We start from the raw sequence: 16,153 nt of genomic DNA, 5'->3' as shown, positions 1-16,153 counted from the left end.
AGGGGGTTCGCGATACGGTGCGATAATATCCAGGTCCTCGCAAATGAGATCTCCGGCATTCTGAGGCCAAGTTAACGCGTTATAATAACTCATTTTTTTCAATTTTGGGGGTTCTACCGAGATCCACCCCAGATTTTTTACGTGAATCGAAAACTCACTTTTTCAGCCTAAAATGTCCCTCTCGCTATCGAGTTCCCATGGGAAATTGTTCCTGGCAACTGTTTATTTCTTTAAGAAATGCAAAAGAACTATAATTTACTTTGAAAATTATTCTGGTACAAGGTTTTTGTCTCGTAAAACTGAAATTGCTCGATTTTCTATCGATCGGATTTGGTCATTAAATAGCCATTACAGATATAATTAAAAATGATATATGATACGTTTTCAAAGTTTCTCCGGCGTAGCGTGGACTGACCCTGAAATGCTCAGTCTGCACGCGTAATTGTGATAGTCACAGTTCCAAGGTTCTTCCAAGTAACACAGAATGACAAAAGAGATAGGAAAAAAAAATGTTGGCTTAAAGTTGGACAGATGGCGCAATGTTAGCAAAAAAGTAACTTCAGCCATATACAACTTAAAGTTTGCTTAAAATGTCTCCTTGAGGAAGCTTCAAACATGAACGTACAGCTAGAGCCATGCTTACCTTCAAAAAACGTAAAGGCAGCGTAAAGCTACTTAAATGAGAAAAGTACGATAGCATTGAGCCATCTTTACGCAGAAGTAAAGTTATGCTGTGCACGGAGGCCAACGAAACTCTCAGAACAAAATCGCCTGATGCAGTTTAATTAATTTGCTTCTACGTTAATTACTTTTAAGTGAATGAATCAATCTTCTATTAAAAGCACTGTAGCAGCAGCTCTTATATATAAAGTGGAGCCAGTGGAGAAAAGTGGTGGCAGCGTGGCCGAGTGGTTAGAGCGCCGGATTTGAAATCCATAGGTCACGTGTTCCAATCTCGTTCTGACCACTAGCTGATGCTGTTCTCGGTAGCCCCGAGTTCAACTTCTCGGCTACGCTTGTAAATAGCTAACTGGTCTGTCTCCCGCCGGTTGGAATTCTTAACCTAGTTATGTTTATTTGAATATTTATTTGTCACTGTTTGTTTTCGTTGGTCCTGAAAAGCCCCAATGGGGAATGGCTAATTGAGTATACATATACATATTAGTCTAGTCGTGTTTGACAGTGTACGTCATACTAATGAAGCTAGTTTACAAACTGAAACATTGCATAAACATACTATTGTTATATAGTGAGTTCGCAAAAGTCTTTATCTCTACTCTCTAACCTGAGGATTCTAACCTCTACCTAACCGAGCGCGAGGGCCTTGCTGGGGGATATTGGCCTAACGTGATGGCAGTTCGGACCCTGCGCAGCGAGGTCCGTACTAAAAAGGACCGAGGGCCAATATTTCCCAGTAAGGCTCGAGTAAGGTAGTTTAGTAAGTAATTTATTACATGGCACAAAACAAAAACTGAATACACGACTTGTGACCGTTTCCATGGAAACGGTCCGTGTGGCAAAATCCCGAATAAGAAACAACCAGTGATAACGCTTGGATTTCCCTTAAGACTACCTTGCCATATAATAAAGGATATTAATTCCTGTGACCTGTTGAGTGCGGTGGGACATCTAAAAAGATTTTATCGAGCAATCGCACTTTCGATGACGAAATGAAGTGGATAATGTAAACGCAAAAAAAAATCGAAAAAATCCACGCAAGTAACCCAGGAAGTATTAAAAGGATATCTGAAGATAGATAGAACTTTATTTAAGTGTCAATGCCCTGTAGCCTGGGAAGATCCCATACTAATTTGGGGACAGAAAATAAATAGAGGAGAAAGAAACAGTTTGAAAAATTTAACGTCTAATAATGACTGTGTAAAATATAATACTAATTATGCTAATCTACTAACCAATAATAGCTGATCTGACAATCTGGTGATTCTGTAATAATCACTAAAAAGATTTATAATTATGTCATTATTATATATACAATGACCGTAAAAATGATAAGAACTTAGAGAAAAAGGCAAAAGTCTCGCAAAAAATTAAAGCTTCCTTAAGTGTTTAGATTTAATTGATTTCCCTCAAAACTTAATGTAAGTTATGGTCTGAGTTCTTTGCATCTAATACGAGTTTCTGTGATCTCCAGCCTTCGGGTTCGGCTGAAAATACTTTACATCGCTCTTGATATCGATTATTTTTGTAGCACAAGAAAAAAACCTCATTCATCCTCATCATCTGTTTATAAACTTACATTACACAACAGATATGGTCTGAAACAAACTCAGCAACTTTGCTAGCAACAGCAGCAACTGGTGCAACTATGGGGGCAACAGCAGGCATAACCACAGAAACAACTGCGCCAACAACTGGTACAACTACTTTCCCTACAAATTTCAGCGCTTTTTTCCAAAAACCTGGTTTCTCTACAGCTTGCTGTTCCTTCTGAGTCTCATGTATCTTTCTCTGAAGACAGTCGGCTTCCTTGGTTCGTCTATTTATCAATCCTGGCGTTCCACATTTCACTGTTTCATCTGGTGGGGCATGTTTGATCACTTCACCCAGCTTTGCATTCATGTCATCACGGAGTGCATTCATCTCCTCATCGTGTTTATCATTGATCTTCTTTATCAACGTTTCCTGGTCGACATCGGCTTGATCCTTCATCTTTTGAAGGAGTTCCTCTTTTTCTCTCTTTTGTTTGGCGGCCACGTCCGACAGCTTCTTTATCATTTTCATGTTTTCTTCGTTGCAATCTTGTAATGCCAGAAAGCGGTCTTGTAAAGCTTGATTTTCTCTGACAAATGCTCTTCGTTCTTCTTGGGCGTGTTTCATGCTCGCCGCCATCATGTTTTCCATTTGATCTCGATGTGCGTTCCTTTCAATCTCCATTTGTTCCTTAAATCGTTTCCTTTCTTCCTCTAGATTTTGTATTAACATTTCCATCTGGCAAACAAAATTGCACAAATTACAAATTAGTGCGGTTTTAATTGAGTGTCGTAATCACTCCGGCCAGTCAAAGACGGACCCAGACAGTCCACTGAACCAATTAAAACTCGAATTATTATTACACGCAGCTGACGTAAAGCGCGGGAAAACGATTTTTTTTTTCACGATAGGTTTTGGTTTTACTTTTGATTGGATAAAAAGGTGGCAAGAGTTACTTAAAGGCAATTGCCCTCTAATCCCAAGTGTTATAACTTCTCCTTCTCGCCTTAATGAATGGACACATGCATTCTTTTACTTCATGTAAATAGTTATATGTTGTTACCTCCTTTTTCCGTTGGCGATTTTCCTGCTGCAAGCGTGATTGTTGTTCCTGTTCAGGGAAATGATTGCAAAAATAAATAGCATTTTATGGCCACTGACCATCAAAGACTAGTTCTGTGGCCGTAAAATACTTTTAGATTTAGAATTGTCCTAAGGCGGAAACAAGGCGGAAACAAAGTTGGGTTGACAGATTTCAAGAGCAAGATGTAACCAAATTGTTTGCTCATCATAACTAAGAGTTGTTTGCATCGTTATACATGGAAAATGTGCGAGTCTGTCAGTCTGTCTGTCTGTCTGCCTGTCTGTCTGTCTGTCTGTCTCTCTGTCCGTCCATCCGTCCGTCCATTTGTGCGTCTGTCTGCCTGCCTGCCCACCTACCTGCTCCAAGCTGGCTATCTACAAGGATGAATTTGGATGTTCATTGCGTTCCAGTCCAATTTATATCGACGATACACAGTACCTCTACTTTTGCATTACTTTGACAATATGTATGCAGAACATTCAATTGGAATACATAAGTCCCTTTGTATGTTCATCGGTTTGAGAAACTAATTGCCAAAGACAACTACAGGTTTAGCGAAAAGAAAAAAAAAAAAGCAGTATTATAGTAAAACATTTTTCTTTTTAGCACCGGTATTCCTAACACTGGCTTTCTGTAGTTCGTAGCTAAACAATTAGACAAACGCATTTAAAGATGCAAAGTTTGTTTTCGAGTCTATCGTAATCTAGTGCCGTCTCTATATCCCTGACCCCATACTTGACGGTTCTCGGCTTAAATCCGATACTTCATGATACTTCCCGACCTTCTTACCTCCAGTCTTTTCCTCTCCTGCTCTTGGTAGGCCTTGGCGACCAATTCTCGGCTCAGATCCTCGTCGAAGTCTTTCAGCTGTCGAAGGTGCCCCAGGTATTGCTCTTTTTCCTTCAAAAGTTCCTAAAACGAAGAGGTTATATGTGCTTCTATTCTTGACAAGTATACCGTTGTTAAAAATCAAAGATGGTTTTGACGTTTATTAAACGTTTATTAGACAGCAGAAATAAAACCCAAATTCAAACACACTAAGCCACAGATTGGGTGGTTAGGTGTGATCACAGGACCGTAATCTATACCTTCAGTAATCAGTGGGAGTTATTCACAGCGTCGGCTACCAGTTTGAAGGTTAGGGTCGGGTTAAATCGGTGGGTAGTCCTGCGTTTAATTTCCCAGCCTGCAGGAACTACGCTGGGGAAAAGTTGGTTAAAGGAACAGATCCAAGGCGCCAACAGCTAGGAGGGACAGGCGGCTCTGGAGATGAGAATGCTGGGGTAAAGGAACAGATATCAATTTGGTAGCAACTAGAACAGTTGTTTTAAAATGCTTATTTGATGGTTCGTGGCCATGATGGTCCGTCATGAATTCTCCCAGATTGACTTGTGTGCCAATGACCCAGCATAAATTATCTGGTACAAGCCATGATCTCAGAGAAAGCATTGGAGCCGCTAATTGCCATAGGCATTAACAGTGCTACTAATGGTCATGGGCCCAGAGAAAACTGACAAATGTGACTTGACAGCCCTGTCAAAAAAATTGAACATAGAGAAAAAGGAAAACTAACCACAGCATCAACTTAGTAAGCTTTGTTTTGAATGCCAAATCAATTTATAACAAAGCATTACGCTCAAACATAAAAATACATAATTTGCAAGGATGCATCAGTGCCTTACTGCATGGAGCTCCACAAATACTTTGGCAATGACATCTTTGGCACCTTTTGCAGACTCGTTGTACTCGTCTTTAATCCGCTGATATGCATTAATGATGTCATCAAAAGATACGTTAGCTGCACCTCTTCCCTGGAGTTGTTGAAACACAGGGTCCAGGTGAAGTCTTTTAAGCTTGTCAAGGAGATGTTTACAAAATTGTCTGGTTTTCACTTCATTTTCGGTCAGCCACGAGGTTAATTTCTTTTCCACAGATTCCTAGTTGAAATGAAAACAGGAAATGATTTTGACACATCACCAACGTTTTGGATCTACCACACACCTTCAAGTTTCATTCTAATTATTGCTCACTCTCGAACCTAATGTTAAACTTCTCATGAGCGAAAATTAAAAGTTAGATCCATTTTTAGACATGCTTCTTACAAACCTCACAATTATGTAGATTTATTCAGTGTTTATATGCCGAATTTACGAACTTGCTCAAGTTGTATAATTTTGTAAATACAACTTTCAGGACGGTGAAAAAATACTCCAAGATTTGTGACGCAAGTACACATCTAAATCTCTGTTCATCAAATCTTTTGTATAGCAGAATTCGTGTTCAACAAAACAGTATCCCAAATATTAATGCCTCTACACATGGTTCAACTAACTTTTTAAGTTTTGTTTCTCTATTCATGAAACTTTGCCAAAAGTTTTAAATTCCAAAGATTTTTGAAGAGCAACGCAAGTGTCCCCAAATTGAATAATTCAATGGAAATTGCTTACGCGAAGCAAATATTTCAAGCTAACTGTACATAAAAATGTTCCCTCTGTAAGAATTCTTGCTTAGCCTACAATCTATTAATTCGGTCTCTATAAATTAGAGTCAGGACAGTGTATTTCAGCATAGACTCTGGTTCACTGGCTATTTGTTTACTTATGTGCTTGGTTAACGTTTTTGGTTTCTTCCTCCTTTAAATGCGTCTGCTGTCGTGGAACATAGTTGAAGGTTGCTTGATTAAATATGAGATTGCATAGATTTATAACTTTTGTGTTGTTTCGTCACACATTCAAAATATTATATGTAGATTACAGTTTTACTTTAAAAATACTTCCACTTGGCGACGGCGCACGCCTCATACCGTGCCTGCACTCCCGGCTAGTAAGTAAGTAAGCGTCCTGCTGTAAATAGGAATTCAGTTTCGATTTGCTATTAGTGTTCCTGTCTATCAATTTCGATCAATCATAAAAAGTGGGTGGCAGACATTTCGTAAAGCAACTGAATCAGACGAAGGTGTTTGAGTCACAGAATAAAAAGGCAAGAAGGAATTACGATGTGCAAAAGCTCTCTCCTAATGCAGGTCAATAAAAGTTGAACTGACGAGTCAAGCTACAACTGTGGAGTGAGAGGTGAAAGCAAACTTTCTATCGAGCCCAGAAGCGAGGAGTACATTTCATTTACAGGTACGTTCCGATGTACGTTGTACGTTCATTTAGATGTACGTTTTTTTTAGATTCGAAGACTCTTACCATGCATTGTCTTATGCCTCACCTTTAGCTCTCTCGAAGCCATTTCAACTGTGTTTGTAGAGATTCCAGCTAATTCCATTATCAACTGAGCTTCACACGCTTCCAGGGCAGCGTTATGGCTTATTCGTATCTCAGCTTTGCTACAAGGCAGCACACCGGATAACTGTGACGTTATGAGTGCATTATACGTCTGCAAGGCAGCCTGTTTCACGTCAACACATTTCGCTAAAACGAATGTGTCCCAGGCCCTCTGCACATTGGGAATAGCATCAGGGGTGTTTATCGCTTCAACGTAAAGCCGAACTAAGGCAGCGAGACCTAGAATAGAATCAACACATTTTGTCTGATCGTTTGCAATAAGTTGTCTGAGAAAATCGACACCGCTTATTGTCTCGCTCACTACAAGTTTAAGTGATGTATTTTGGAAATGATATAACGCTAGTTATCAATGTACGGTCCCGAACTGAGCTTCTCAACCAGATAGAGCAAACGTATACTCTACCTTCTCCAGTCACGAATTCTCCATTATTGAAGCTCTGTTTAGGAGATAGAATACGCCTCATTAAGCTCTTGAACTTCTCTAAACCGTCCAGAAACAACTGGTTGACCTGACTTTTTTTCTGGTTTAGACTTTTCATCGTCTCAGTATCATCTGTGGGAGGAGCCAAAGAAAACGCTTCAAAACCAGGAAAGAAGCGTAAAATGCTTTCAGATACTTGCTTGTCTAGATGACCTGCAGCTGTTGAATCGGGCTCTTTGAAAACCTATATTGAGGAAAAGAATAACACTTTAGACATTTTGTCATGTCATTCATAACGCTACATGTTATTAGGGTTAATTTGCACACACCTATTCTTCGGCCCGATTTTGTGTGGTTGTGTGTGTGTGTGTGTGTGTGTGTGTGTGTGAATGGCAATCCGAAAAATCTTTGGGAGCAGTAACACCTACTATTTTGTTTCTCAAAACATTTTATTGGCAAATTAAAAAAAATAATAAATCACTATGCTGCGCTTGCACTGCGAACACCATATCTACTAATTCGCTTTTCAAATTAGCCTGAGTTCTGGATTAGCCTTTAATTAGTCTGACCTTTTTTAAGAAGTACTCCTTGATGTTTTTGCAGTCTTTTGGAACGTCTTGTGTTACATCCCTCAAGAGCCAAACAAAGTGAGGAAATGTTTGTGAAAGAATTCGTTGTCTTCAGTCAGAGACGCACCAGTGACAGTGGATCTTACGTGGATTCTTTTAGAGAGTTTTACTATAAAGCTATAAATTGTCAAAGAAAAAAGCCTTTAGTAGATCTTATAGACATAGAGACGATTTCTGTTGAGCACTTTGGATTTCAATTTTTTTTAATCTTGCAAAGAGCCGCATATTCTTAGGCCCCGTCTAGACGAAGCCAGAGAAATTTGAAAACGGAGGTTTCACTCTAAAAACGCATCAAATATTTTCCACCCACGCAACGTCTTAGAAATTTAGAAAAGCAACAATCACCGGTCATTTGTTATTTGTGTTTGAGGAGAACTCAGTCACGGAAATCACATGATTATCGTGGCGCCGTCGTTCAAAATGTTTTCTGTCTAAGAAAGCGAAAACGTTCGCCACCCATACTCAAAGCACAATACACATGCTCAAACCATTGTCCACTGCATGACGACCAGATATTGCCAACATTTGTTACACACTGTCCTTCAGTGTTGTGCGAAACATTATGCTTTGGGTTGGTTTCGATCTGTTGCCTTATGCATAGAATGCATGGAAAAGGATACTCCAGTTTCTCTACATCATTTCTTGTCGGAACACCTTGGGAATTGTAGATAAGCACAGAAGCTAACAGAACGGTTAACGTGAAAATCTGATGGTCGTCAAAACTTTCACTAGTTGTAGAGTCGATTCCCTCCGAGTCCAGGAGCACTACTGTGAATTCCTGTCCATTGGAATCCTAGATGAGGCAATATTGGCATTGACAAAATAAAATTAATATTTAATATTTGTCCTTGTAATTATTACAAGGACACATTGTAGCCCAAACAAAGACACAAACCTTATATTTTTCAGGTACAATCCATAGCCATATTCCCATGGTCTCGGCCACCATTTCGTGTCCAATTGGGAAAACGTCTGGTTGGTCAAAGGTTTCGCTCAATATGTAAGACTTTCCCTTTCTGTACGGACCAGCAATAGATACCACGCACACAGGACCTATAGAAACAAGAATTTGCCTTACGTCTCCCTGTATCTGTAACAACGATACCGTGACCTATTTTGCGACTCGCCTTCTTGACGATTTGTATTTTGATCAGAATTCTTGCGTATTTCCGTGTAAACAGGTACATGTAGTGTCATACAAATGATGTTTTTACATGCATATCATGTGTCACGAATTGGTCTTCATCACTGAAGCCATAATGGTTATCATAAAAGATAATTTTAATGTGATACAATAAATTATCACATGATACACCTCACATCTCAGTGAACAAAAAAACATATCCACTCACGCCCAGGCAAGCACAAGAAGTAAAGCAACAACATATACTCAGATTACACTGATGAACTGCCACCAGACCTTGCGTTGTCTTAAACAGCAGGCCTAAAGCCAGGAACGGAAGACCTAGCATGCTCACCTTTCACCTCCCTAAGTTTCTCAAGTGCTTCATCGACCACTTCTAGCGAAGAGCGCTCGGCCCCTGTCTTAATACACTTTCCCGTCCGTGGGTTCCATACATAGTTGTTAGGTAAACAAAGTGGTACTGCGCATGCTCCTTTTTCAGGAGCACGGATACCTGTCATATTAAATCAAGAATAGTTTGTAATGGTTAGCAGATGTTCTGAAATAAGGTGTTCAGTGTTATAAAAGTGAAACTCTCTTAGTAAAAGGCGATACATATACATTGAGTATGCAGTGGAAAACTGGGTTATGTTTATTCAGTTTATGACCTTATGCCCATTAGTTTGTTGCACCAGATACAATGAGACCTCCCTAACCAAGCTTTACTGACCTGAGAATCCTGGAAGGCAAGTAATTTGCATGTTCATTTATTGAGATTAAACACTGACGAACACATTTGTTTTTGTGATTATTCAAGTGACTGTACTCTTTTTTTAGAAGAATATTGTTTTTCTGGCTAAATTTTCTTATTTTTCTGTCGATTTTAGGCTGGAAGTATTCTTGTGAACATTCTTAGCTTAAAGAGTGTGGCATATCTGTTTTCGAACGTATTTGGTGTCTGGATGGTGTTAACGTAATTTTGGATCCAGCCTGCAGGCATCAAAGCCTGATATTACACACTTGCAGAAATGTTATTAGAATCAAACATACGGCTAGTGCTGTTTTTGTTGCGTTTTGGCTAGTTTTACCGTTTAGAGAAAGGAAGAATTTTATACGGTTTAGTTAAAGACATATAACTGTACAAATATTTAAGCAAATTTTCAACACACAAAATTACATTCTGTTCAAAATCTCAGCCTCGGATTTACTCTAAAAATATACTTAAAATTTCACAAATTTCAGCCTCGATGTTGTCATAAAACATATTCTTACAAAAAACAAAGAGTGTATTGCAGTTAATGAAAACCAGTTTAACACTCAGTAATTGGTGGGACGAGTTTTGGGTTTGGTCCGGCTATTATTCCTCTTCCTTGTCTTTTTCATCAATATTATTAGTACATAATTAATTAATAACCAGTGCGTTACAATATTTAAAATGTAAGCTCTAGTGTCACCTAAAAACTGCCACGAGAGAAATGTATATTACAATGACGACACAATTAAAAAAAGATAACTTAACAAGACACACAAAGTACCCACTCACATGAAGATACCAAAGGCTATACTAAATTCTAATATTGTTTTACCCTGTCCTACTTTTAAAAATAATAACAAAAACAATTAAAGTAACAATAACCAACACCAAAAAAACTGTTATGGCTTATAGGTCTAGTAACCTTTCGTAGATTGTATTATGATACAGATACTGGACAAGCATCAACTGAGTCAGCCTCTTTCAGTTTAAGGCAGCTACTACTGACTGCTTGTAGCCTCAGTAAATAGTCAGAAATAACAGAAATTTTATAGTAATTATCCCCCTAGTCATTAGTCATTAGCTTTTTGCTTTGCACTTTCTGTCATAAAGCTATAATTATACTTAAATTTTTACGAACCTTCTTCCTTCTCTTCAGGCTGGGCGTTGAATATCTTACCTACACTTTTTGGTCTGTTGAACATTTCCAAAGACAGTGCAATCGCTCTTGCTAATTCTTCGTCTTCATGAAATTCCTGGTAGGAATGTAGATTAAAGAATTGCTTTTTCAGGTTGGAAATAAGTAGATATTTACTGGCTGATAAAGGAACTTTAAACAAACCGATACTTAGTCCGCAACTCTGGCCCGTGAACAAGCTCTCTAGTCGAGGATTGGGCGGAGAGAAAACGGGTAGAAAAAGGAGGGAAGAGCCTTTTGACAAGGGATTGAAGCCGGCCGTTCCCCTCCTTGTAATTAACCTGTAATTAATCTGTCAAAAAAATGCCATTGTAAAATGGGGTTGACAGGCCTACACGACTCCAACCGTTTGTGACATTTAAATATTTGTCGTTCTTTTAACGTTTGAGCCTTCAACCTTTATTTGCTTATAAAGTGTTTCGGAATGCCCTTTATACTGGGTTGTTAGGAGGACTTTTAGGGGAATTTTAGAGTACCGACTGACTGTGCTATAGCAAATTTTTGGACGTGAAAGGTCTGCATGGTGATTTTGCTGTTATCTGTCGCTTTGCAGAATTTGACACCTCTGTAATTTGTGTTTTACGTGTATTTTGTGTCTTGTCCATCTCCAAACAAGACTGTCTTTCTACTACTAAATATGTTACCAAATTCCTTTGGGATGGTTGCCTTGAGATGTAATGCTCGTCTTGACTGTAGTGACAGACTGCACTCGCAGGATCATCCTCTCGAGAATTCTTTAGTGCTTTGGCTAAAGCTTCTTCTTCGTCTTCCGTCTGGAGACGTCTCAGGGAGTGAGATTCCTAATCAAAATGCGGTTATCATTTGAATGTTGGTTACAAATAAAACTTTACCAGTGATGATCTCTGTAAAGTTCACCCTCGAGCAACGCTTTTGAAATGCCCTTGCTTTTTCTTTATTGTTATGATATACAAGTGTTTTAATTATCTTAAGAAAACTTAAAATTTAAACACAGCACAAAGCTTTTCAAGGCTCTTCATTCTGAGCAGCAGCGTAAAGAGGTAAAATGGGGTTTCCCCTTGATGTCTTTTAACTTTACTTTGATTTCGAAAAAACACCACTGTTAAATTAATTCCCGCCCTCTGGTATACTTGAACTGATCAATATATGCAATTGACTAGGGGGGTGTTGATGCCTCTATATAATCTATACGTCATCAGTTACTCAAGGCAGTTATATAATCTCCCCTCACCACTTGCTGATAACTGCAAGTTGAAGAAAAAAAAACAAAAAAAAAAACAAAAAACACGTTTTCTGTTAAATAAGAGCGGATTTGCACCCACCTGATTCCCTCCCTATACAGTTCCCTTCCTAATAGACGTTGACTTTAAAATTTCAATGGTTGTTAGGTACTGTTTATTTTAGGTTAATTTAGTATATCTAAGAGAAGATCTTCTCCAGGTACATTAAATTTTAGCGTACAATGTATAATGTACTTAGTAAGTATGTAGCAAGTAAAACCTTTATTGAGTCACGATAAGGATTTAAGCTTTGCAGCTTGTGGGGTCGTGAATAGATAAGTAAATTAAGTAAATTGAACATATGAATGAAGGGACCCCACTGGAAATCATGTACTCTCCGTAACGTGGGATCCCTGTACAATATCTATTACTATTCATTATTATTGTTATTATTAATATCAGTGAAACTCACATCCATCTCATTTCTTCTTATTTGGTCGTTCTGAGAATCTTGGAGGTTTTTATTATGCGAGAACTTGTGATCCGTCTGATTTGTCTTACCACGGTAAAGCTAGCTGTATTTAAAAAGAGACAAGAAAATGGTGGAGATGAACTGGACATGTAATCAAACTTCCTGCAGAGTTTCATACTTTCAGTTATGTTACGCTACATGTGTATTTGATATAGCACTCCCAAAAACAATTAATTATAAGTCCCCCGATAAGAAGACAACAGAAAAAGGGGTTCAAGCCCCAAATCTAATAATGGCGAAATCACATCTAGGCTGACAGTTTAAAATAACTCTTGATTTCATATACAATGTATATCATGACAACATGTACGTATATTAGTAGAAAGAAAGTTTTTTTAAGCTTATAGGAAAGGAAATTAAGTCCTATGAATCAAACCTAAGACCCTTTTTATTTACGAAACCATTAAACAAAGCTAAGGGCTGTTTGTAATACTTTGATACAGTCAACTTTGGATACGATAAAGTGATTGTCTCTGTAAAAGCGGTCCACTGAATTTCTTTAGTAACTTATCTCAGGTCATAAGCAAATGCAACGAGTTAAGTTCTTGGAAATACGTCATACAATCAAAGCTGAAAAAGGCGTCATCTTGAGTATGGCTAAGATGGAAAATTGCCAAAACTGCGGAAAGGCTCGCTGCTCTTAGCTTAAGTACTACTGTCCCTTCAAAGGTTAGAAATACATCAGTTACTTTCGATATATTTTGATTAAGAGGTTCATGAAAATCTATCCATTAGCACTCGGTAGATCACTATCCGAAGCTGCGAAAGTGCATTCTCTTCACTGACGTTTATTTCTCAAGTTCAGACTGGGCCGCTGTGATCTACAACTAAAGCCTGCTAAACAGAGGTTAGGAAACTCAGAAAATGTAAAAATACCTTGTGCTTTTTATCTTCCTTTCTCACAGCGACCTCGAACGTTTGGTTACTTATGCGAATATCATACTTCATAATATGAAAACTAGGTTGTCACGCAAATTCCAATTGTTTTCAATGACAACAATTTAAATTGGTATATTTCACCACTCTGGGTCTAACATAAAGACGATCCCAAGCGTATAAAACTCGGAAACGGTTTAAATTGCAAAAATTGTTAACTTAATCAGTCCCGAACTCCGGGATCCGACGCTCTGGAAAATCATGGAGAATATAATACAAGTCTGTTTAAAATATGTTAAACTTGGTCTGTTTTCACCGATCTTTCTGGCCTTAGGAATCTCGTTTGTCTTTCTATTTCTTTTCATACCTTGCAGCCTTTCAGAGGGAATTAAAAGTTGAAGATTATTTCAGTTTTGACATGACGCTGAGATGTACATCGAATCAGCAATTCATGACCTTTGTAATTTAATGGTGATTTGTAATGAAGATAAATCTTAACATTTCTGAATGTGCTTTCCCTTATGCCAGTCACGAGTTTACAATCTTATGCTGAAACACTTTAAAGTATGTAGCTCAAAAGCAGGGGTTGTAAATTAAGCGAACGTTTGTATAGAGAATCGTTTGGTGTTTAAAATCATAAATAATCGTAGCGATTATTTGGAAGCCAATCCACTTAGCATGCATCAATGCAAATTGTAACCTCAAAATTATAGCCGGAAGTGAATCGCAAGAAGAAACATCTCAATTTCCAATCCCTACACATGGGCTTTCGCTATCGAAATCTGCTAGACCAACCTACGGGAGGTTACAAACTACTAGATAAAACAAGGATCTAACAGCGGAGGATTTCGAGGAAAAAAATGATTTCCTACGCAGTTTTCTAGTGTTTACATTTTGTAGATCGAAATATGAACCGTAAGAAGATCATCGAGCGAACTTTTTGTTTAAGTGCCTGTCACTGATTCTCAGGAAGCATTAATCTTAAGAAAGTTAGTTATTTTGATATTACTCAAGTTAACACGAACACTTGCAATGACAAACGATTAGGTTTTGTATTTTACCGACCTGAACAGCTGAACACGTACACCGAGCCGTGAAATGATGACAATGCGACAGCTACCTTTCGACCATGGAATCAACGAGTCAAAGCGCTAAATTCACGTCATCTATTGTAAGACGTCAACTTAGTTACCTCTAAAACAGCCTGCGGTTTCCAGTCAAACTGTGTATGAGCTAGACTCACGAAGCCTTCAGAATGTGTTATCGAGTTGTTTAATACTTCGAAACCAAGGTTAAGTTTCCCCGAAGGAAGGGAATTAATTGTTTGTCAACTGTATTTAAATAAAATCCGGGACCTTGTCAGGCTTAACGCTTGAACGCTCAGTGTTGTCACGGGTTCCTCGGTTTGGTTGGGAACATCGAAGAGAATTAAGAAAATGTCAAAGGAAAGGAGAGAACACAGCAAGAAACACCAGCTAGTATGTACCTTACAAAAGGTGCCATAAGGTGGCTGAACACAGTTATTGATACCTGTGTTTCATTCACATTTTTCTCTAAAACCCTTCATCTCACGGTCGCCAAAAACGGCTGCAAGCAAGTTAATGACACATACTTTGGTTTTTTGATGGTTAAGCTGACGCATGTGCCGTTGTCATGGCAACATGAATAAATATAGACAGGCCTTTAAAATCAGTTTTGTTTATTTGCAGAAAATCGTCATTAGATTTTCTCTATAATTTGCACGCAACAAGCTTGTAACGATTCTCACAAGTTAACACCATTTTGTGAATAATTTAACAGAGAGATCTTTAATTATCCCTTCTTGAGGGTTCACTAGAATATCTAGAATTTCCTTTGTTAAAGTTCAATTATTTTCAGTAGTTCAGTTACTTATTTCCTAAAGTATTTTTGTGCCAAATTTTGTGAAATTCTAATGAGTGGTTCTCGAGAAATAGGCGTATTTCCAAGAGAGCAATTTTTCATTTAATCGCAATTTTTTTACTTACTACGCATGCGCTGCAGTTAACTGGGTTCTTTTGGTAACAAAGAAAAAGCTGAGAATTGCTGGGTTCTTTGCATCGTTACCTTTTCTCACATATCTTTGTAATAAAAGACTAAAGCCATCAATACACTGCGTTCAATCGTAGGGAAAAATAGCTCAGATAATGCGGGTGTCGAGTAAATAAAATGATCGCTCTATTGACGGCATGTTTTTTTTTCCAATCCTTGTGCGCGCGCTGAATTGTATCAGCAAAAGCGCACGCGAAAACTGTGTTCGGCCACCTTAAATACGACTCCTTTGCGAAGGATGTTTTAAAGATATTTATTGCAATAGTGAAGCCACATACCGTCATTTCAAGAGAAAAAAAAATTAACGACAAAGAACATCTCTGCAGACCATGTAACACGATGTAACTGAAAGATTTTGGTTGCCACCTGACTGTCACGTTGGTATGTACGCGCGGGTAATTGGCAAGCTTTTAGGGCCTTGTTTCCGTTCATAACAAAGAAAATTGAAAGAAGGAAAAAACAGCAAATAATGTTGAACAGGCACCACAGGAGAAAATCAAAAAGCGAAGAATACCTAGATACTACTTTCAAAGAAAATGATAATCAATGCACAGTCAACTGTGTTTTAATATATAGGTAGCGGATTTAATACAGCTTTTAGGACATCAGAAAACAAAATGGTAACTTACAATACTGTTTCGAAGTTGATTTCTATTTTTTTAAGGACTGGTCGTAAAGCTGCGGTCGATAGAATGACTTCAAAGTGGTTGGTAATAATGTTTAAATCAAGCTTTAGTGTGAATAATGGCCGGTTTTCATATGACGTCAT

The 16,153-nt window shown here is 38.2% G+C and overlaps 2 protein-coding genes across 3 annotated transcripts; both read right to left on the bottom strand.

Annotated features, from left to right (window-relative positions):
- Window positions 1-767: 767 nt before the first annotated feature.
- Window positions 768-7,131, bottom strand: LOC149098384 (uncharacterized). The gene is made up of 6 exons (XM_089278439.1): window positions 6,989-7,131; window positions 6,509-6,804; window positions 4,978-5,232; window positions 4,085-4,207; window positions 3,275-3,322; window positions 768-2,949 (listed from the first exon to the last, which is right to left on the bottom strand). The coding sequence occupies exons 1-6, from the start codon at window positions 7,122-7,124 to the stop codon at window positions 2,254-2,256; spliced, it is 1,554 nt and encodes a 517-aa protein (XP_089134565.1). The 5' UTR covers window positions 7,125-7,131; the 3' UTR covers window positions 768-2,253.
- Window positions 7,123-14,686, bottom strand: LOC110047874 (guanylate-binding protein 7-like). Of its 2 annotated transcripts, XM_020753620.2 has the most exons (9): window positions 14,507-14,684; window positions 12,379-12,481; window positions 11,352-11,507; window positions 10,690-10,765; window positions 9,114-9,272; window positions 8,531-8,688; window positions 8,256-8,428; window positions 7,576-7,752; window positions 7,123-7,250 (listed from the first exon to the last, which is right to left on the bottom strand). In XM_020753620.2, the coding sequence occupies exons 2-8, from the start codon at window positions 12,382-12,384 to the stop codon at window positions 7,638-7,640; spliced, it is 843 nt and encodes a 280-aa protein (XP_020609279.2). In that variant the 5' UTR covers window positions 12,385-12,481; window positions 14,507-14,684; the 3' UTR covers window positions 7,123-7,250; window positions 7,576-7,637. The 2 variants fall into 2 exon arrangements, with proteins under 2 accessions (XP_020609279.2, XP_089134570.1); XM_089278444.1 differs by lacking the exons at window positions 7,123-7,250; window positions 8,256-8,428 and having other exon boundaries at window positions 7,599-7,752; window positions 14,507-14,686.
- Between the last annotated feature and the right edge of the window lie 1,467 nt (window positions 14,687-16,153).

The sequence above is a fragment of the Orbicella faveolata genome, unplaced genomic scaffold (assembly GCF_042242905.1).
Source record: "Orbicella faveolata isolate gen_17 unplaced genomic scaffold, um_ofav_v1 contig_46, whole genome shotgun sequence".
Lineage (NCBI taxonomy): Eukaryota > Metazoa > Cnidaria > Anthozoa > Scleractinia > Merulinidae > Orbicella > Orbicella faveolata.
Note: the sequence above shows the minus strand (reverse complement) of the source record. Positions and strands in the feature narration are given on the sequence as shown.

Bases quoted from the DNA above. Each gene is read 5' to 3' on its own strand.
- LOC149098384 (XM_089278439.1), bottom strand. From the start codon at position 7,124: ATGAAAAGTCTAAACCAGAAAAAAAGTCAGGTCAACCAGTTGTTTCTG. The intron at 3,323-4,084 runs GTAAGAAGGTCG...TTCCCTGAACAG, and splicing joins AGGAGAGGAAAAGACTGGAG to GAACAACAATCACGCTTGCA. The intron at 2,950-3,274 runs GTAACAACATAT...TTTGTTTGCCAG, and splicing joins ATCGCCAACGGAAAAAGGAG to ATGGAAATGTTAATACAAAA.
- LOC110047874 (XM_020753620.2), bottom strand. The intron at 9,273-10,689 runs GTAAGATATTCA...TTAATATGACAG, and splicing joins CAACAGACCAAAAAGTGTAG to GTATCCGTGCTCCTGAAAAA. The intron at 8,689-9,113 runs GTGAGCATGCTA...TTGTTTCTATAG, and splicing joins GAAACTTAGGGAGGTGAAAG to GTCCTGTGTGCGTGGTATCT.